Source organism: Microtus oregoni, unplaced genomic scaffold, assembly GCF_018167655.1.
Source record: "Microtus oregoni isolate MIOR12 unplaced genomic scaffold, Mior012 000006F_ref0000085, whole genome shotgun sequence".
NCBI lineage: Eukaryota > Metazoa > Chordata > Mammalia > Rodentia > Cricetidae > Microtus > Microtus oregoni.
Window position 1 is genome coordinate 40793940 of NW_024543065.1, and position 21614 is coordinate 40815553.

Here is a 21614-nt window from a genome sequence, read left to right on the forward strand (position 1 = left end):
CACTAGGTAAGTGGCCTTTAACACCCACTCTCCATGCCTTCCGTCGTTTTCCCCTACCCACTTCCATGACCAACCAATAAGTTCGAGGCAGAATATACGTCGCAACCAATTACAGCTGCCTTCAAACTTGACGGACGACTTCCCGCCCCTCGTCCTGACTCCTCCCCGCAGCCAATTGATTTAGGAGAAGGGGGCGGACGCATCCAATCAGCACGACACAGGCCTCCTGATTGACACTCGGGCCCTCGCGCTGGCGTGTTGTGCTCTGAGGCGGGGAGGAGGAGGAGGAGCCGGGAAGGAAAACCTGAGCCAATCCAAGCCAGCTGAGCGGGAGGCCAATCGAACGCCGCGCCCTGCAGAGATCAGCCAATCCGAGCGAGGGGGCTGGCCGCATCCTCCCTCGGAACCAATGGGACGCGCCTGACGGCCCAGAGCGACGTGCTGCAGGAGCAATGACGGACCTATATTCGGGGCTCGGGGGCGGGCCGGCGCCAGAGACGAGAAGAGAGGAGGGGAGGCCTCCTCCGTCGCCGCCATCTTGGACCGGGCCCGTTCAGCTTCCGTGGAGCCGTCGGCAGGCGCCGCCGGGCCTTCCCTTGAGCCCCGAATCCCCTACTCGGTCGTCTAGAACAATCCCGGGCCCACTTCCTCTATCAACAACCCAACCCCACTTCCGGCTTTCGCGCCCTCTTATCGCGATAGCGCCCGGGCTTGGGGCGCGAGGAAAGAGGAAAAAAAAAAAAAGGCGGCTGGCGGGCGCTCGCCTCTGTCTCCCCCTCCTCGCCTGTCGCGATACGCTCCGCAGCGGCGGCGCCAGCTCCTGCGGTGAGAGCGTCAGGCTCGACTGGGCCGGACCCCTTCCCCTCTTCCCCCAGCGTCGTCGGCCGCCTTCCCGCTCCGCGACCCCTCCGCCTGTCGCGACCCGCCGGGCCCCGGCCCTGCCCTGGCCGCGCGCTCAGGCCTGCCTTCAGCTCGGGCGGGCGGGCGGGCGGGCAGGGAGCCTCCGCTCTCCTCCCGCGTCCCGATTCCCGCGTGGCAGCGCGCCGGCCCCGGGTGCGAGGTGCCCGCCCTCCTCCGCGTCTGGCCGGTCTTGGAGCGATGGGCGCGCAGCGGGCAGGGAAGAGGCTTTCAGCTGTGGGTGTGGGGGGCACAACTGCAGTCATGCCCTCCCCGGGAGCTCCCTGTAGGAGCGTGGCCTCTGTGCACCCGAAAGCTCCAGTTTGTTGGTGTCTTGCTAGGGGGAAGCCTCTTTGGAAGAGATGGATCTGGTGGAGGAAAAGTCCCCAAGACCCGAGGTTGCAGCTCCCGTTGTGAGTTGGAGCCTAAGCCAAAGTTTCCACCTTGTCCTCACAGCTCTGGCAGTGAAGTCTTCTAGATGTCCCATTCCACCAGCCTTATTTTAAAGGAAGCATGTTTTTTTAAACACTCCTTCCCCAAACCTTGGATTCAAGACTGTCCACCATCTAGCTCACTTCCTGGCTTCAGGTCTTTTCCATCTTTGAGGTAGGGTATCAGCGGCCTCTAGCTTTGGGGATGCAAGCTCCACTAAGATGCAAGCTGTTGGCCTCCCTGGATGTGGTTTCCTAGTGGTGTCAAGTCTACTGGTATTGCTGTGTGTGCTGGGAACTGTTTAGCTCTCCTCAGCCTGTGTCCGTGGAATGTGAGCTCCCGAGCTCTCAGTTACTGGTATGCTATTGTTGGGGACAGTTGAAGCACCTCTTGTCAACAGCTGCATCTCAGTTCTGTGGCTGTCAGTTCTTAGGATTCGGTCTGTCCTGTCTTCACCTTCTCCCCTCATCACATGGGTTGTTATCTCCCTTCCCTTCCATTCTCATTTCCCCACCTGTGTGTAAGTGTGCTCTTCCCTAATTGAAATACACTGGGGGAAAGCCTCGGACCAGAGCTAAATACCTACCCTGTAGGAATGCAAAGGCCCCTCGCCTAAGTCTCCTGCTGTGCAAGGGGTGGTCTTTCTCCCTATACTTGGGTTGTCTTTGTTGGTTAGTGTTGTCACCTGCAAGGTGAAGTTCCTGCCTTCTTTGGTATCGGCTTCCCCCTCTCCTGCATTTGAGATAGCTACACTCCCTGTGTACTTTGAGGCTAGGATACTCTTGCCTGGCTAGTATGATTTACTCCTCTTGTGATCTTTCTGAGGGTCTCCAGTGAAGACAGTGCCGTGTCTGGGACTTGGGGGAGAGAACACTGTGGTCACTTTGTCTACAACTAAAGATTAGGGATGACTTTTCAAGGTGTGGTTCCTCAACCTTTGGTGTCGGGCCTCTCCAGGGGCTACAATTACCTCTGACCAGAACCTACTTTATCCACCTCATTCAATGAAACCCCCATGTGGCGGTGCCAGGGTCCATGGAGGACCAATGCTGCTTGACACTCCTCCTGGCTTTAGTGTGAACCCTCTTAGCTGCAAGATGCCTTGTGCTATGCTCCAAGATGCTTGTGTGGCCACTCCACAGCACCAGCCTTCAGGATTAATGTTATGCCCCTCATCAGGTCTGTGTATGCCAATCTTGAAACCTGTGACGAAAAGTTCTGGAAGTTGTTTTGTTGACTCCTGTTGTGAGTCCTGATTTCAGGATGTGCCACAGTCTTGGACAGAGAGCCATCAATGAGCCTCCATCTGGGCCAAGAGGTCCAGCTTCCTCCACGCTGTCCGCAGCCCCTCACCATCTGTGTATATGTATGCTTTGTGTGAAGGTGCTTGCCTACTTCAAAAGGGCCCTGTGGTGATGCCTCCTAGAGAAGGGTCTTGGAAAATGGCGTGGGCAGTCTTCTGTGGCGGCACCTATAGTTTCAGACTCCAGCACTAACTTCTTTTCTGGCTTCTGAGGTGTGGGTACCCTCTTAGTGGGGAATGTTTTTAGGTGGAGAGAAGGTTAGCAGTACTCCAGCCTCTAGAGTAGAAAATCCTGGGTATGTGGGCCTTGTTTACTCTGGAACAACAGCTTCTTGCCAGGCAGAAACTCTTCTCTAATCACAGCTGTGTCCATCTTGATGACTGAAGCATTACACCTGTTCTTTTTCTTTATTTGCTTAAATTTACTTTCATTCTATGTGTATTTTGCCTCCCCGCATGTAAGGGCACTGTGTATGTGCTGTCCCTGAGAAGCTATGTTTCCCCTAGGACTGGAGTTGCAGACCTTGTGAGCTGTCATGTGGGTGCTGGGAACTGAACCTGGACTGTCTAAAAGAACAAGTGCTTTTACCCAAGACATCGCCAGCTCTTAAATTTTTTTTTATTATATATATTTTTAAAGTTGTGTTTTTGGTATGTGCATGGTTGGTATGACAGAAATGTGGGGGGTCAGAAAAAGTTTGAGAAGTTGGTTCTTTGCTTTCACTATTTGGGACTTGGGGATTGAATCCAGATCACCAGTCTTCATAGCAAGTACCTTTATCTACTCAGTCATTTTACTGGCCCTTAATTATTTTTTAAATTTGTTTGTTTGGTTTTTGTTTGTTTTTTTGAGACTGTGTCTCTATGTAGTCTGATGTGGCCTGCAACTCACTACAGTAGACCAGGCTGGCCTTGAGATCTATCTGCCTGCCTCTCCCAAGGACTGGGATTAAAAGGCCCACCCTGGCCCGACAGTTTGTTTGTTTGCTTGTGTTTATTTATGTGGTGTGTGTATGCGTTTTAGCACATGTATACACTTGAAAGATGGAAGACACCTTTTGAGAGTCGATTTTCTCTTTCTACCATGTGAATCCTGGAGATTGAATTGAGGTTGTCAGGCTTGGTTTATGCTGATCCCACTCACTGGCCCTTATTGCCCCTTTTTAGCACTTGTTTCTAGCCCCTTTAGTATTTCTGTCATTTTTATGCTGCCACAGTACTGTATTCTTACTGCAGGGCGTATTACCTCCTCTCCTGTGCTTCAGTCCCAACTACTTCACTGTGAGATTAGGGTAGGGCCTCACCTCTTTTGGTTTTTCTCGAGATAGGGTTTCTCTGTGGTTTTGGAGCTTGTCCTGGAACTAACTCTTGTAGACCAGGCTGGCCTCGAACTCACAGAGATCTGAGTGCTGGGATTAAAGGCGTGTGCCACCACCGCCCAACTGGTTTCACCTCTTATGGTTGCAGTATCTGCCCAGAACCCTTCTGTAGGATCTTGTTTAACATTCCTTCCTTCCTTGGTGTAAAAAGAGGCTTTTCTGTGCTGGTGGATATTAGAGCCAAGACTCATTCCTGGTCAAGATCCTGAAGACCTCTTGCTGATTCCATGCAAGGTCCATGGACCAGAGAGGTACCAATTCTTTGGTCTCCTAAGTGGGGTTCTTTGCTGAGTCCTTTTGCTAGTTGCTTTATCTTTCTTAAGATTCCTGGTTTATGGTGTGTCAGCCAATCCTTAGATAAGAGTGCTGTTTTTGTTTGTTTTGTTTTTGATAGATCCTGTGCTGTGCTGTGGAGATTTTAAGTTCCCAGGTGCCACCCATACCTACTTCTCCACAGAGTGGGATTCCACAGAGTTAATTTTTAAAATCCTTTCAGAAAATGTGCCAACCCCATCCTGTTCAGGCCTCTTTTTCTAAAGCCTGCTCCGTAATGTCCCTTGGAGTAGTTGCTAACCATCTGTGATTAGTACAAGTGAATGAGCCAGGAATAACAGTGCACTCTCTAACCTCAGCATTAGGGAGGTCAAGGCAAGAATGTGGGTTCAAAGCCAGCCTGAAGTGTTTACTAAGACCCTTTCTTGGAAAGGGACAGACTCTGTTTTTCCATTGCACTGGCTGTAGTACATTAAACTGACTCTGAAACATTTCCGACCTGCATGTTTTGTTTAGAATATTTCTCTGGGTATTATTTTCCTTGGTAGTAAGATCCCTCATTATGGCTGCCCACCAGGTTGAAATTCTTGGTTGTGGGAATATAGGACAGACTTGCTTGTTAGTATACTCTGGGCAGGGTGGGGTGGGGGCAGGTTCTACTAGCAGTTCAGAAATCCTCTTCACATGACCCTCCCTTTCCGTGTTCCTCTGTTTCAGAGTCAAGTTTTGTAGTGTGGATTTCTCTACATATAGACCTCCCCTCTTCAGTCCTTTGTCCTCTGGCCCCTCTAAGCTCACCTTCCTTCAGAATAAAAAGAGGTGTCCCTCTGTGCGTTTTGGTTTCTGCCCTGTTGGGTTCATGTTTCTGAGTCTATCTGATCCGGAATTCTTCCATGTGTGTGGATCTGCTCTCTCACAGCTAAGGTACTTCTTTATTGTCTTATCTTCATAAGCTTTCTATCTTCTCCCAGCCCTCTTTGAGGTGCTACTTCCTGCTCCCAAGTTTCTATAACCATTTTTAATATCAGACACTTCTGGCCAGGGACATTATCTTTTGGGGCTCCAGGATTCTGCTGTGAAATAAATTTCTTCAAAGTGTGAGATCCTCTTGTTTGATACCCTGCTGTGTCCTTCATGAGCAGGTTCAGGTCTTCATAGCTGGAGAAATCCCCCGTCACTCTTCCCCTTTAGTGCACACCTACATACACAGTATCTCATTCGTGCCAGGAGTTGCCAGCCTCATATATTTCCCGACTTGCCTGGAGTGGCCTCTCCCAGTCACCTCTGGTCCCAACCCGTCAGTTAGGGTTCGCACCTCCATCTGAGCAATCCACCTGTATGCTGCATGTGCTGTAGTGTCATCTAGAGAACAGATGCTCTGTACTAAAGAAAGGTTTTGCTCCCTAAATCAGAGGCCCACAAATAAGATACAGCATTCTTTGTTTCAGCAGTATCCCAGAATCCAATCTGCCCGTCTCTGTACTGGGCGATTGAAGGAATGTAGGAACAGGCCAGATCTTCCTTATCAGATAGGAAATGTAGCTGGGGATGTTGTTAGATGAATGAATGCTTGCACATGCAAGGCCCTGAGTTCTGTTTTCAGGTAGGGAAGAGGGCAGGTAACTGTTTCTTCCCTCTACCATCCTACCTACTCCATGATTGCCACCATGTTTCTGGGTTTAAACTAGCCACAGAATAGATATTAAATCCTACCCAATTTTCCCCAGCAGCGTCCATTTCCAAGGGAGTATGAAGAGAGTTCGTCTGTAGGGCAGGGAAGATGGCGGACAAGCGCAAACTCCAAGGTAATAGACTGCCTGCTATAAATGTGACCGCAGGCCCTCTTTTCCGGGAACTTGTCTTTGGATATTTGCTGCCTTGTCAGGATCCTAAGTCTTCTTCTCTGTCTAGGTGAGATTGATCGCTGCCTCAAGAAGGTGTCCGAAGGCGTGGAGCAGTTTGAAGATATTTGGCAAAAGGTACATAGCCTAGAAACCTCAAAATCTGGGTCTGTGGGGAGAACCATCAAGAGGTTCAAAGTCTCAGGGTGTTGACCAGGGAAGCATCCCTAAGATCAACTATGGGGAGGGGGTCCTAGATTTCTCAGCCAAGGAAGAGACTGGACCTTTACTGCTATGGCGAGTTCTGGGCAGCCACTCTCACATTGACTGCTGAATTCTTCATCCCTCAGCTCCACAATGCAGCCAACGCGAACCAGAAAGAAAAGTATGAGGCTGACCTAAAGAAGGAGATTAAGAAGCTACAAGTGAGGGGGCTGGGGCTGGACTCTCTTTGTCCTGTGGGAGGAGGGATGGGGAGAGTGGACTGCTGGGTCCCAGGGAGAAGAAGTCACTGAGGGCCCCAGCTCCTGCGCCTACAGCCTAATATTTTGCTGCTTCTCTTCAGCGGCTGAGGGACCAGATCAAGACATGGGTAGCATCCAACGAGATCAAGGACAAAAGGCAGCTTATCGAAAACCGCAAGCTCATTGAAACGGTAAGAAATCAAAGCCAGGGACTCTCTGGGGTGGTGGTATGATCAGGTTCCTGGGACGCTAGAAGGCAGAGCAGCCTTCTAGGAGCTGCCACTCCAGACTCCTGGGAAGACTAATGTCTCCACGACCAAGGGAGGACAAAGATGAGGGCTCAGTCTAAGAGATAAGGTTTCCAGGCTGTTTGTAGCATTGCTGGCCCTTAGAGCTCCTATCTCATCTTTGAGAGCTTTCCACTATCTGTACTCTCCACAGCAAATGGAACGGTTCAAAGTTGTGGAACGAGAGACCAAAACCAAAGCTTATAGCAAGGAGGGCCTAGGTCTGGCTCAGAAGGTGGACCCTGCTCAGAAGGAGAAGGAAGAGGTTGGCCAGTGGCTCACGGTGAGTTGGGACAAAGAAAGAAGAGAGCACATGGGCCCAGACTTAAGTATATGTCAGGGACTTGAGGATGAACCCCTATTCCCTTCTCTCCCCCCAGAACACCATTGACACCCTAAATATGCAGGTGGACCAGTTTGAGAGTGAGGTGGAGTCACTGTCGGTACAGACACGCAAGAAGAAGGGCGACAAGGATGTGAGTGAGGGGAGAAGCACACCCACAGGGTAGGGGTGGATGTGGCCTGTGTACAGGAAGCCTCTGGAAGCTTATGGGAATCTAGTTCTGGGTGCCAAAAATATATCTGGGGTAGAGATTGGAAAAAGCAGGATGGATGAGGCAGCCTAGCCAGCTGAGTGGTATAGGGAGGAGGTAAGACAGAATCATGGGATATTTGTTAGGGGTGGTTTGAGTTGAAGATAGACTTAGGTTCCGCAGGGACCACAGAGTAAGTGAGACATGGAGGGACAACCAGATTGGGAAGGTACACAGCACCCCAAAGGAGGAATTTGGAACTGGCACTAAGGTGTCGCGTAAAGGGAATTGAAACCTTAGGAGGAGCAGGAACTCCTCTTATTTATCCTTATTACTATTGCAGTGAGATGGGATGTATATTCCAGGCAGAGGTCAGAACAGTGGGGGAGGGCTGGGTGAGACTTGCTGACAGGTGAGCCAGATTCTCCTTGGAGGTGGGGTGTCCCTGGGAAACCAGTGGCAATGGTTTGGACCAAAGACATGTGTTAGGGTCCTGGATCCTACAGCTGTAGGATTGTAGAGTGTGAATTCAAAGGGCTGTATATTTAATGGTGTCACCAGAGAAGGAAGTTGGGATGGGAAATGAGAAATATGTCATGATTGGTGAGAGATTTGAGAATCAGAGAGGGAAAGAGTGGGTGTCATTAACAAAAGGAGGAATTTGGAACTGGCACTAAGGTGTCGCGTAAAGGGAATTGAAACCTTAGGAGGAGCAGGAACTCCTCTTATTTATCCTTATTACTATTGCAGTGAGATGGGATGTATATTCCAGGCAGAGGTCAGAACAGTGGGGGAGGGCTGGGTGAGACTTGCTGACAGGTGAGCCAGATAGAGGCCAAGTGTAGGGGCTAGCACAGACAACAACAGGTTTCAAGGGATCTTCAGAGCCCAAAGGGGTTTGAGGAGGGAAAAGTGGGACCCTGAGATGCCATAAACCTCAGATTGGTCCTCACTGGGACGGAGGGTGGGCAAACTCCTCACTGCCCCATGCTAGGAGGGGCTGGAGTGGAGTTTTTGGGGTACCCTGGGGATGGGGGACTGAGGACAGGTTCTGTGGGGGCAGGAGGGCCAGGCAGGTGCTCTGCAGCCCCTGAGCCTGGCCCTGGGCTCGCCAGCAGAAGCAGGACCGGATTGAGGGCTTGAAGCGGCACATCGAAAAACACCGCTACCATGTACGCATGCTGGAGACCATTCTGCGCATGCTGGACAATGACTCCATCCTGGTTGACGCCATCCGAAAGATCAAGGATGACGTGGAGTACTACGTCGACTCATCCCAGGACCCTGACTTTGAAGAGAACGAATTCCTCTATGACGACCTGGACCTCGAGGACATTCGTGAGGCCTTGGGCTGACCTTCATGGCACAGAGGGTGAGGGCAGGAGGCATGGTTGAGCCAGCTAAGCATGCTGCTCCCCTGCCCCCACAGCACAGGCGCTGGTCGCCACCTCCCCACCCAGCCACAGCCACATGGAGGATGAGATCTTCAACCAGTCCAGCAGCACGCCCACCTCAACAACTTCCAGCTCTCCCATCCCACCCAGCCCAGCTAACTGCACTACGGTGAGGGTCTGGGGTTATTAATAACTTGGGTTCCCAAGAGGGTGGGCATGGGGATATCAGAAGCCCAATCTTCCCCTAGAGAGCAGCTAGCAGCTAAGGAAGTAAAGTCTATAGGCTTTTTTTTTTTTGCCTCTGAGGCCCTTGCTGGTGTGGAATGAATATACAAAGTCGAAAGATAGATAGACCCTAGGTTCCCACTCAGGTTTGCCGTGCATGTTGGTTTTTGGTGGTGGTGGGATGACCTGAGCAGCTGGGTGTTTCTTCTCTGACAGGGATCCTGGGTTGAAGTCTATAAAGAAAGCAAGTTGCTGGGTACTTCATAGGATGGGAGTGGGTGCTGGCTCTCAGAAGACAGTACTAACAAGCTCAGATTTAGGTGTTTCCCAGAATTTCAGGTTGGATGTTGAAACAGCTGTGGGTCACAAGGTCCGTCAGATGGGCCTTTGAGAGATTAAGTGCAATAAGGGCCTTCCTGGGTCCCTAAAGGATTGCCCTTTGTTTTGGCACCCTGGAGGTCACATAGTTTCTGACTCTACTTCCCCTATATCAGGAAAACTCTGAAGATGATAAGAAGAGAGGCCGCTCAACAGATAGTGAAGTCAGTCAGGTGAGTCCAAGTCTGACTGATGTCTTGTCACTTGTTTATTTAGTGGTCCTTTAAAGTCCTGAAGCTGGAGTGCTGGCCACAATGCTGGGCTCTTGGGACAGTAGCATGCAAGAAACAGTGTCACCCTGAAGACAGGCTGATGACTGGTGCTGTGGTTGAGGTGGCCTATGTTCTGGCCCGCAGAGGAAGACTGGATGGTACTGTGGGCAGCAGCAGGTCACAGTGGGGGCTGTGGCAGGAAGCTTGGAAATATGAGAGGTGGACCTTTTAGGATTGAGGGCCCGGTCTTTGTAGGCCATTTATGAAAGTGATAAGAAAAGTCAGACAGGCCGGGCGGTGGTGGCGCACGCCTTTAATCCCAGCACTCGGGAGGCAGAGGCAGGCGGATTTCTGTGAGTTCGAGACCAGCCTGGTCTACAGAGCTAGTTCCAGGACAGGCTCCAAAGCCACAGAGAAACCCTGTCTCGAAAAAACCAAAAAAAAAAAAAAAAAAAAAAGTCAGACTGCTAATCTTGTGCTGGCTGCAGGAAGTAGTCCCTGCAAGACTACTTCTCCTTAGGAAACAGGAATGTTGTAGGAGCAGAAGGATCCCAAAGCCTCTGGAGTGATAGAAGCGATATTCCCAGGTGGGGGGACCTCAGTGGGCACCAGGGTTGGGGGAACAGCAAGGGTAATGGAGTTTGGAGTGAGGGAGACTGGGGCAGGGACTTCTGGGAGTGGGCCCAGCTCTGCCACCTTGCCAGGCCCCCAGACTGTCAGCAGTGATCCCAGGAAAAAAGTGAACGGCCAGTTCCCTTTGGTACGTGGTAAGTGAGGTTCAGCAGTCCAGAAGGAGGTTCAGCGTGGCAGCCTTGTTGTTGGAACTTCCTGAGATAGGGATTTCCTGGTCATTACACTCTGGAGCAGTGTATTTTACAGTTCTGTGACTATAATGGACCTTTAGCTGACATTCAGAAGTATTCTGGCTATCCCAGTTCCCTTACTCTTAAACATTTAGGCTGATCCAACTAATCCCAAATTGAGATGATTTTTTTTTTTTTTTGAGGGGGTTGTTTAGTTTTTGTTTTGTGAGAGTATCTCAGTGTGGCCTTGGCTGGCCTAAACTCGCCTAATAGACCAGGCTAATTTCAAACTCATCTGCCTGTCTCTGTGTCTTAAGTGCTAGGATCAAAGGCATGGACCACTACTCCACATCTCAAATTGAGGGTAGTTAAGTGTTTGCACTGGTCTCTTTTTGGTCTTTTGAGACAGTTTCTCTGTATAGCTTTGAAGCCTGGCCTCAAACTTACAGAGATCCATTTGTCTCTGCCTTCCAGGTGCTAGGATTAAAGGCATGCGCCACCACCGCCTGGCATGGTCTCTGTTTTAACAAGATCATGTGGATCTTGTGGATCATGTGGGCTACAGGGGGCAATGTCCAGCAAGGTCTTGGGACAGCTGAGTGGGCTAGAAATAAATAGGTCTTAAACATGAAGGCAGTCACGTTCTCTTGGATGGTGTGGACAGTTGATAGCAGGTCAGAGAATATGTGGGGAGGCAGTAGAGGCTTGTGGGTAGTGGACAAGCTGGTCTAGTACCTGACCCTCTATTCTTTCTTTCCTGCAGTCTCCAGCCAAAAACGGCTCCAAGCCTGTCCACAGCAACCAGCACCCCCAGTCCCCAGCTGTGCCGCCCACCTATCCCTCTGGCCCCCCACCTGCCACTTCTGCCTTGAGCTCCACCCCTGGCAACAATGGGGCCTCTACCCCAGCAGCACCTCCAAGTGCCCTGGGCCCCAAGGCCAGTCCAGCTCCCAGCCACAACTCGGGTACTCCTGCCCCCTATGCCCAGGCTGTGGCCCCACCCAATGCCAGCGGGCCCAGCACTGCCCAGCCCCGGCCCCCCAGTGCCCAGCCGAGCGGGGGAAGTGGTGGTGGCAGCGGAGGGAGCAGCAGCAATAGTAACAGTGGCACAGGCGGAGGGGCTGGCAAGCAGAACGGTGCCACCAGTAAGTGGAGGCCAGTTTGGGGGACAGGGCAAGGTGGGCAGTGGCTGACAGCCTGTTTACACTTGCCCTTCTTTTCCCCAGGCTACAGTTCAGTTGTTGCAGACAGCCCTGCAGAGGTGGCCCTGAGCAGCAGTGGGGGCAGCAGTGCCAGCAACCAAGCCCTGGGGCCTACTTCAGGCCCTCACAACCCAGCTCCAAGCACCTCGTGAGTTCTGGGGTGGCAAGGTGTGGGCACTGGCTCTCATGCCATTCTTGCTGCAAGGCTCCAAGTTCTGTCCTTTTTTTGATGGTGTCCAGTGCACTCTGCCTTCACCTCAGCAAGGGTTTCTGTCCCTGCTTACCACCTGGGATGTGTATACATTACTTCCCAGCCTTGTCCTTTCTTTTACTGATTTTTTTACTCCGGGTTTGAGACTGCTGTCTCTGCATTTCTGTTCTTTGTTCTGAGGCAACCTGTCTGATATTGGTGTGGGGGGGCTTATTTTCCCTCTTCCAAGTAAAATGTCCTAATCCTCCTTTTCTCTAACATGACATCAGATTACTTCAGCTGTTTCCAAACAATGCTGAAAGATCTGCCACCTTGCCCCCGACATTAGCAGTCCCATTGGGAGTACACCTTGTGTGTCTGTGCAAGGCTACTTTATATATATACATATATTCATATCAATTTATAAATAGATTTATTCTGAATCTTGCCCCAGTGTTCCCCCTTCTTTTAAGCTGTTAAGGGATCCTAAATCCTGCATTCCCAACTCAGTACCTCTGCTGAATGGAAGAGGACCCTAGAGATTGGTTCTGCTCCTGCCCACCCCAGCTGTCTTACCTTCAACTGCCCCCTTTGGAGCCCATTTTCTGTACTCATTCTCTAGGGACCTTAATCTAAGTCTCCTCCATTCTTTACCCAGAAAGGAATCCAGTACGGCAGCCCCAACGGGGGCTGGGAATGTGGCTTCAGGCTCAGGGAACAACTCAGGGGGACCCAGTCTCTTGGTGCCACTGCCTGTGAATCCCCCCAGTTCTCCAACGCCCAGCTTTAGTGAGGCCAAGGCAGCTGGCACCCTGCTCAATGGTCCTCCACAGTTCAGCAGTACCCCGGAAATCAAGGTGAGCTCCTCAGGTGTGGGCCCTGAGCCTATCCTGGAGCAGGAAATCCAGTGTGTCTACTTTTCTAGTGGGGATAAAAAATAAGTGACACACTGTGGAGAGGCTTCTGTGAGGCTGTGGGTGGGATGAGGGAAGAATAGGATGATGGACTAGGCCTTATTGGCTGTGACTAGTACAGAATGAGTCCCCTCCAAGAGAGCTGGGGTGCAGGTCTGTGGGTGGACTTTGATGATGGAAGGGTTGCACAGAGTGGGTAGAAGAGCCAGCCCTAAGCTGTTTCATCAAGGAAAGCAAGCAGTGTGGGGGCTGCAGACCCAACCCACTGATGTTCCCAAGGAGATTGAATGCCCAGGGGATGGCCAGCACCCTTAAGGCAACAGCAGAGCCTACAGTCCTGCCAACCACCTCCCTCAAGATGCCATATTACTGTGGGCAGTCCAGTGGGTGTTCCTTCAGCATGTAATGTCTTTATAGCAGTGTGTGCTATGGCCTGTTCACTGTGTTTTGTAGGGTATGGTTTCCTCTGGAATGTATCGTGGGCCCTGAACAGAATTACACAGTAGAGAATCAGTGGTCCATTTTCTGATGGTGACCTCAGATGTGCAGCTTACGTACAGCCCATGGTGTTATAGCATAATATAGGTAGATCTTGCAAATAGGGAACTGGCAACAGAAGAGTAGGCAGAGTGTACAGGTCCCATCAGGCTTTGCATTTTTGTGTAACCCAGTCTGTGCTCCAGGTCCTGAGGCTCATCCCCTTTTTCTTACTAGGCCCCTGAACCTCTGAGCTCTCTGAAATCCATGGCAGAACGGGCAGCTATCAGCTCTGGTATTGAGGACCCAGTGCCAACCTTACACCTAACAGAGCGAGGTGATAATCATGGGATGGTGGGGAGGGCAAAAGCCAAGAAGAAACTGAATCCATCCTCATCATTGAGGGGCCTGGTTCCTCATCCCTCCCTACAGACATCATCCTGAGCAGCACATCAGCACCCCCAACCTCAGCCCAGCCACCCCTGCAGCTCTCAGAGGTGAACATACCATTGTCACTGGGTGTGTGTCCACTGGGGCCAGTGTCCCTCACCAAGGAGCAGCTCTACCAGCAGGCCATGGAAGAGGCCGCCTGGCACCATATGCCCCACCCCTCTGACTCCGAGCGCATTCGGTGAGGGGCTGCAGAAAGGGGCTGGGAACTGGGACTCCCAGTCTGAGGGAGGAGCTGGTTCCTGGGCCTTGAGAGACTAGGTAGAGTACTCATCTCAAAGTGCTGAGGACTTGGCTTGGGGCTCCTTAGAGCAGGCTGTAGTGTGCTTCAGAACACCCTCCTGCAGGCAGGACAGGAACTGGAAGTCACCTGGTACTAAATCCTCTCTGGTTCACAGGCAATACCTCCCCCGGAACCCTTGCCCGACGCCCCCCTACCACCACCAGATGCCACCCCCACACTCGGACACAGTGGAGTTCTACCAGCGCCTGTCAACCGAGACACTCTTCTTCATCTTCTACTATCTGGAGGTACAGCAGGGCCCCCGGGGCAGCCTCGGGCCCCTCAGCTCCGCCGCCACCGCTGCCATCCCCCCTCGGGCTGGAGGGGCGAGGTGGGTGTCCCACTGCGGCCACTGGGACCGCACCCCTCCCCATCCCAGGCCCCCTCAAACCTGTCCAGTCCCAAGGCATTCTAATTGCTCAGACTAAGGGAAAGGCTGCAGACCCTAGGCTGTGTACACACTCAACTACCAAGAGCTCCTGGTAAACCCTTTAGTTGAGGATAGCCTTTGAACTGCAAAGGTACTCTCAGGCCTCCCTAGAGAGAGACCCCTTCCCATCTCCCTTTGAGTTTTCTACATAGTCTTCTCTCAGCTTTCATTATGCATTAGTTTCTCTTCTTTCTCAAAGCTTTTCTGAAAGCAATTCTCACCTCCTGTCTCATTTTCTTCTGACCATGGTATGTTTGTGCTCCCAGCACTGTCTGCAAATGGACTCTCCGCCCCAGCTGGTCTGTGGTGGGGGTCTGGGTCTAGCCCTGATGCCCTGCCCTATCCCCCATTCCCTACCCAATTTGGATACCCCCTGATCTTTCTCTGCATTTTCTCTCCCAGGGAACCAAGGCACAGTACTTGGCAGCCAAGGCCCTGAAGAAGCAGTCCTGGCGATTCCACACCAAGTACATGATGTGGTTCCAGAGGCATGAGGAGCCCAAGACCATCACAGATGAGTTTGAGCAGGTGAGGGTCCCGCCTGCCCTGGTCTCACTGGGGTATGGTTAGTGTCCCCAAGCCCAGACTTGCTGCTGGCCTTTGATATTCAAGCACAGTCCTATAGACTGACCAAACTGACCTCCCACACTCCTGGGATGCTGTCTCTCCATTTGTCCACTTCTTAGTGCCATTGTTACTTCTTCCAAAGAGAAAACTTTTCCTTGAGCTGCTGTCTCTACCATGCAGCCCTAGGTACTTAGTTGAGAGTGTGGGATTTTATATTTATAGTTGGCATCTCCCAAACCTGACCTCATTGACCCCTTATTTTCCTGGTAACCAGCAGAACAGGGACTGAGCATAATTGGAAGGAAGCCTGTTTAGGCAGCCTTCTCCAGTCTCAGTCATTAGTTGATTGGAAACTCCACTCTCCCTAAATACCTCAAAGCCAGCTGATCTGGGTTTGAGCCCAGCTTTCGCTGGATGATCTTGGGCAAGTCAAGCGAACCTCTCTTCGTTTCTCTCTGTAAAAATGGGAGTAACAGTACCCATCTCATGCAGTTGTTACAAGGATTAAATGAGTTAATAATATGTAAGTACTAATGGTGCCTGCTATACAGTGAGCGTCACGGATTTCTTTTTAATTGCTTTCAGTTGGTGTGTTCCATGGTGACTTTCCCCGTACACATTTCCCCGTACACCTACACTTCCGGGTGCCAAGCTGGCCTTCACTGGTCTCCATTCTTACAGAACTCTACTCCATTTCCTACATTCTTCCAGACCATGTTGAAGCATTTCAGACACTTGACTCAGCTTCTTTCTTTGCTGTCTCATCTCCAACCTCGATTTCAGACTTGTTGTCCTTCCCTGGTTTGGTCCTCGAATACATCTCAGGGCACTGAGTCTCTAGAATCTCAATTACAATGAGTGTGTGTCACTGCTGTGCACTTGGATATGGATGCTGTACATCTGTTACACTGTAGGCCACCTGTTGTCCCCATTCCTCGGGGTCTGAACACAAGTGTGGGCCTCATGGCTGTGTCCTCCAAAGCTGTAGAGAAAGCCTGCAGGCCCACCAGGGGCTTGCCCTCTTTGTCTCCCCTTCACCACTCTACAGTCACCAAGGGTGGAGCATAATAGTGCACCTCCATGTACCGGACGACTGCCTCTTTTGTCATCTGCCTGGCCCAGATCTCAGCTCCCCTCCTCGTCCACTCACTGACCACCTTCTTCCCCGGCCAGGGCACCTACATCTACTTTGACTACGAGAAGTGGGGCCAACGGAAGAAGGAAGGCTTCACCTTTGAGTACCGCTACCTGGAGGACCGGGACCTCCAGTGACACCGGCCCCCTCTACCTGACCCCTCCCCCCGCATGCTGATCCCCCTGCCCAGGTGAGGGCCCTGCCCTGGAAGACTGGGGGAGGCCCAAGGCCATGGGGCACCCTCCCCCCCAGGAGCAGGGAAAGGGCAGGGAGGTTTTCTCTTCCTCTCTGCCCTACCCTGGGGGCCTGGGGGTGAGAGTTGCCCCCTCCTCCCCTCCCCAGTGAGGGACATTTTTTGGTAAACCTATTTTCATTTTGGAAAATATTTATGAATAAATAGTTTTATATGACGGCTGGCAGCTGCAGCCTCTCCTGTTCCCCCAAGAGTTAGTGTGCAGGAGTGGGGTTCTGCTGGCGGGGGCGCCGGGCCAGCTGAGGGTTGAACTGGGAGTTGTACCGCCGCCTCCGTTCATCTGTCTCTTCCACTTCCACCTGACCTTGTTGGGATGCTCGGCCTTGTACACGGGCCAGCAGGGCCTCTGTTCGAGCCCTCTCAGCTGCTTCTCGCTGAAGACGCTCAGCTCGGAGCTCTTGTAGGGAAGGTGGCCTGGAAAGAAGAGAGCAAGAGCAGAAAGCTTGAGAGAAGCCACCTGGTTCTGGGCCACATGTGTGAGTCCTTAGACTCACTTCAAGGGCTGTGCCTCCCCTGTGGTTGTAAGATCACATGCCCCTCCAGGTCAAGAAAGCACATTTAGTAGTATCCTGGGGCCCCTGCACCATTTTGAAATAAAAAGACTAGTCTGTGAGTACCTCTCTGCAGTTGCTAGTTCCAGGATAGCCAGGACTACACAAAAACCGTGTCTCAAAAAACCAAAAGAACAAAACTGAGGATCAAAGTCAAACAGGGCTCTTCCCTGTGTGCCGCCTTCTGCTGTGGCAATATAAGACAGTTGAGTGTGATGCGGGTATGCTTTAATCCCAGCACTTGGGAAGCAGAGACAGACAGATCTCTGAGTTCAAAGCCAGCCTGGTTAACACAGTCAGTTCTAGGATAGCCAGGGCTACGTAGTGAGACCTTATCTCGGGGGGGGGGGGGGGGGGACTAAGGGCCATAAATATCTTTTAAGGTAAGTTTTTCAAGACAGGCTTTCTCCGTGCTGTGTAGCTCTGGCTATAACTTTGTAGACCAGGCTGGCCCTGTCTACCTGCCTTTGTTCTCCTCCCTCTCCCCCCCCCCCCCCCCCCCCCCCCCCGTGCTGGAGTCATAGCAAGACACCCATGCACATCAAAAAAACAAAAAGCCTGAGAAATCCTGCATAGAAGCATCCACACATACCCTTAGCCATAAGAGGAGATACTATTCCTAAAATCCTAAATGAAGTCTGTCTCCACAGAGATCTGTAGACCACATATTAAGAAGCACTTCAACCTGCCTTTCCTGTTGAGCTTTTTATGATAACTACACTGCTGTGCTAGAGCCCCCAGAATCTCACTCTGCTCTACTGTGGACTAAATCTATTCTTACTCTCTGGGCCGTTGTTTCTGAGGCCTCTCTTCTCTAGAAGGACGGCTTTCGCTGCTGTGCCTTTTCTTTCCCAGGTGCTTCTGCATCTCCCTCAATGGGTCCAACCGATTCTTGATCTTCTCATCTGGGCTTGGGCCTGGAGGGCAGCCCCCTTTCCCTGGGGGGAGCTGGTACCAAGGAGGTTGAGTTTGGGCCTCTGCTGCACTCTGGCCCAAGTACGTCAGGATGCCTAGTGCTTTCTCTTGCCTCTCCTATGGGGGCAAGAAAACACAATAGTCTTTTCAGTCCCTCTGAGAGCCCTAGATGTGGCAGTAGGGAAAGCCAGGGTCAGAGTTCAGAGAGACGACGGGCTGGTAGGTAGTCATTCAACAAGGGAAATCAGGGACAGGACTAGCTATGCAAAGTGCTAAGGGCTGGCTCATCTGGAAATGGAAAAGGAAAAGGAGGACAGGGATGGAAAGGAGGATGGGAGAAGTCTGGGAAAACCTGCAGACAAGCAAAGCAGAGTGGTTTCGGTGGGATACAAGCATCTTCAAAGTTGGAATGGGAGATGCAGGAGAGCCACAATTTGAGAAGCACGAGTGCCATCTGGCGGTGCACGCTTTTGACCCCAGCACTCAGGAGGTCAAATCGGGGATTGTGAGCTGGAGGGCACCCTGGTCTGTATAGTTGAGGTCTCATCTCAATTAAGTCTCATATAGTAAGGTTAACATCAGAAACCAGCTTAAGTGCACTGCATCAGTAACCAAATTATGTGCTTTCAGTCACATTCAGAATGTCCTGTGTGCTCATCGGTCACCATATCCTATCAGCTGTTACAGCTAGCCCCCCTGACCCCAGTCCCCCCAGGATTCCACAAGAGAGGAAGCCAGCTTACCTTCTCCTGTCGCTTCTCTTCCTCATGCTCTTTATTGCCTCTGGAAACTCCTTTCCCTTCTTCCAGCAGCTCCTTAAACAGGTCCACAGGGCCAGAACTTGGAACTCCTGCATCTGCTGCTTCCAGTTCAGGCAGTGAGTTCTGGCGCCTGGCTTTCTTCCGTAAGAATTCTGTTCGGGCCTGTGAAGAAAGTTATAGGCAAGACCTTCAGAACACTCCTAAAGAGGTTGGGGAAAAAAAAGACCTTCAGAACATAGAAGTGCTGGGGGCTACAAGAAAGAGCCATGGCCGGCTAATGGTGTATGCCTCTAATGCCAGCATTCAGGAGACAGAGGCTGAGTGGGTTTTGTTTTGTTTTGCTTTTTTTCAAGACAGGGTTTCTCTCTGTAGCTTTGGACCCTGTCCTGGAACTTGCTCTGTACATCTGGCCTGCCTCTGCCTCCACCCCCCAAGTGCTGGGATTAAAAGCACAAGCCTTGTAACCTCCAAATTCAAGGCGAGCCTGGTCTACAGAGCGAGTTCCAGGACAGGCAGGGCTATACAAGCAAACTATCTGGAAAAACCTTTAGAGGGGGAGGTGAGGATAGGACAGTATAGGTACTGGGAGCCAGAAGAGACACCGTTTCTAATTTGGAGTGAAGAATGGGTGTTTTAAACAGTAAACTTGCTGGGCAGTGGTGGCACACGCCTTTAATCCCAGCACTGGGAGGGCGGGGGGGGGGGGGGGGGGGGGCGGTGAGGGAAGGAGGCGGATCTCTGTGAGTTCAAGGCCAGCCTGGTCTACAAAAGCTAGTTCCAGGACAGGCTCCAAAGGTACAGAGAAACCCTGTCTCGAAAAACTACAAAAACAGTAAACTTGATTATCAGGAATTGCTGGTAGGTCCCCAGCCTAAAACAGAAGGATTCCCAGCCTACAGTGATGCAAAACAAAACAAAAAGCAGCTATTAAAAAAACCACTCAGGCCGGGCGGTGGTGGTGCACGCCTTTAATCCCAGCACTCGGGAGGCAGAGGCAGGCGGATCTCTGTGAGTTCGAGACCAGCCTGGTCTACAGAGCTAGTTCCAGGACAGGCTCCAAAGCCACAGAGAAACCCTGTCTTGAAAAACCAAAAAAAAAAAAAAAAAAAAAAACCACTCAGGGGGCTGGAGAGATGGCTCAGAGGTTAAAAGTAGTGGCTGCCCCTCCAGAGGTTCTGAGTTCAATTCCCAGCAACCCCATGGTGGCTCACAACCATCTAGAATATGATCTGGTGCCCTCTTCTGGCCTGCAGGCAGAGCACTGTACACACAATAAATCCTTTTTTTTTTTTTAAAAAAAAAAAAAACAAAAAACTAACTACTCAGTATTTCTGTGTCCTTGGGCCACACTTTGCAGCAGGGTAGGGGCCCACAAAATAAAGTCCCATAAAGTCCACTTGCCTTTGATCACAGCACTTGGGAGGCAGAAGTAGGCCAGGCTAGTGTACAGAGTGAGTTCCAGGACAGGCTCCAAAGCTACACAGAGAAACCCCTGTCTCCAAAAACCAAAACCACAACGAAAACCCACTCAGCTCTAAGGTAGAGATGGTTTTGTCCCAGCCATAGAGCCCCTGCTTGGTGTATATGCAGCACACGCACAAACTCCCAAAGACAGCTTATTAGGCAGCCATGCCATACTACTTTCTGGAAAAAGAATTTGGCCCCCAGGTGTGGCTCCAGGTCACTATTCCAAACATTAGTGGTCACCCCCATCCAAGGTAGGTTCTGGTTTTTTGTTTGTTTTTGTTTTTTTGTTTTTCGAGACAGGGTTTCTCTGTGGTTTTGGCGCCTGTCCTGGAACTAGCTCTTGTAGCCAGGCTGGTCTCGAACTCACAGAGATCCGCCTGCCTCTGCCTCCCGAGTAGTGGGATTAAAGGCGTGCACCACCACCGCCCGGCCCCAGGTAGGTTCTGAATTGCTCAGGACAGTCTCCATAATTCTCCCCTCTACAGCCTCAGTATGTGGGATTACAAACCTCACCAAATCCAGCTACTATGAAAAATTTTAAAATCCACACCAATTCATGATTGGCCAAGGGATTTAAGTGTAAACAAAAATGACTGAATAATCAAAGTCTAGTCGTGTGTGTGTAGTCTTCAATCCCAGCATTCAGGTGGAAGTGGCAGGCGGATCTCAGAGGTGGAGATCAGCCTGGTCTACATAGCCAGTTCTAGGGCAGCCAGGGCTACCTAGGCCCTGTTTCAAAGAAAGCCTCTGGCCAGGCGGTGGTGGCGCACGCCTTTAATCCAAGCACTCGGGAGGCAGAGGCAGCTGGATCTCAGTGAGTTCAAGGCTAGCCTGGTCTACAAAACGAGTTCCACAACAGCCAGGACTGTCAGTCTGTTGTGCAGAGAAACCCGGTCTTGAAAAACAAACAAGCAAAGCCTCTGGGTGTATTTGTCTCGGGGAGCAATGATGGAAAATGCGTTTAACGGAGTGGACTCCAGCTTGTCCGCCCTTTGCCCTCCTCGTTGAAGCCTTTGCGCTCAGTGCCGACCGCACACCCCTTTAAGGACTCAAAGTTGTTCTAAGAGGGATTTCTCAAGTTTTTGTAGGTGGGGGACATATATACAGTGGATGCTCAGTGACTTGTGCGGACGAACTATAAAGTAATCAGAATATCTGTCCCACTCTTATGAGCTAGTCTCTGGCCACTTCAACTACACCAGTGGGGAAATCTAGGAAGGTTTCGTGGAAGTTAGCAAAGGATTTGTAGAGAAACATCGCCAAACACTGACCCGCGCCTGACAGCGAGTGACCGGCAGGCCCTCCGTGCTTCCGGGCCAGCCCCAGGCTTACCTCTTGTTGAGCGAGCAACACCCTCCGCTCACGCTCCTTCTCCTCCTCCCGGGCCTGGGCCTCGTCGCGCCGCACACGGGCGACATTGTCCTTGTTCCGGACGTGCCAGCTCTTCTTGGGCAAAATATTCATGGCTCCGTAGCCGACCTCCGACCATCAGGCCCACTCTCCAATACTTCCGATTGGCGCGAGGAAGCTCCCGCCCCATGGTCCCACCCTTGCCTGTGCATTGGTTCTGGGCCAATTATCACGCCCACTCATGACCT

At 51.5% G+C, this 21614-nt stretch overlaps 2 protein-coding genes across 8 annotated transcripts; one reads left to right on the top strand and one right to left on the bottom strand.

Annotated features, from left to right (window-relative positions):
* Positions 1 to 494: 494 nt before the first annotated feature.
* Positions 495 to 16479, top strand: Cnot3 (CCR4-NOT transcription complex subunit 3). 7 transcript variants are annotated; one of them, XM_041654964.1, is made up of 20 exons: positions 495 to 825; positions 4190 to 4262; positions 5002 to 5208; positions 6012 to 6089; positions 6196 to 6263; positions 6476 to 6550; positions 6691 to 6780; positions 7031 to 7159; positions 7257 to 7352; positions 8525 to 8747; positions 8839 to 8972; positions 9523 to 9579; positions 11185 to 11566; positions 11648 to 11771; positions 12472 to 12670; positions 13442 to 13541; positions 13637 to 13835; positions 14053 to 14185; positions 14770 to 14895; positions 16108 to 16479. In XM_041654964.1, the coding sequence occupies exons 4-20, from the start codon at positions 6065 to 6067 to the stop codon at positions 16204 to 16206; spliced, it is 2259 nt and encodes a 752-aa protein (XP_041510898.1). In that variant the 5' UTR covers positions 495 to 825; positions 4190 to 4262; positions 5002 to 5208; positions 6012 to 6064; the 3' UTR covers positions 16207 to 16479. The 7 variants fall into 7 exon arrangements, with proteins under 7 accessions (XP_041510898.1, XP_041510897.1, XP_041510896.1 ...); XM_041654963.1 differs by having other exon boundaries at positions 6015 to 6089; XM_041654962.1 differs by lacking the exons at positions 4190 to 4262; positions 5002 to 5208.
* A 23-nt stretch (positions 16480 to 16502) lies between these two features.
* On the bottom strand, positions 16503 to 21524 carry Leng1 (leukocyte receptor cluster member 1). The gene is made up of 4 exons (XM_041654981.1): positions 21349 to 21524; positions 18532 to 18711; positions 17655 to 17905; positions 16503 to 16736 (listed from the first exon to the last, which is right to left on the bottom strand). Exons 1-4 carry the CDS (start codon positions 21478 to 21480, stop codon positions 16517 to 16519), a joined length of 783 nt encoding a protein of 260 aa, XP_041510915.1. The 5' UTR covers positions 21481 to 21524; the 3' UTR covers positions 16503 to 16516.
* Between the last annotated feature and the right edge of the window lie 90 nt (positions 21525 to 21614).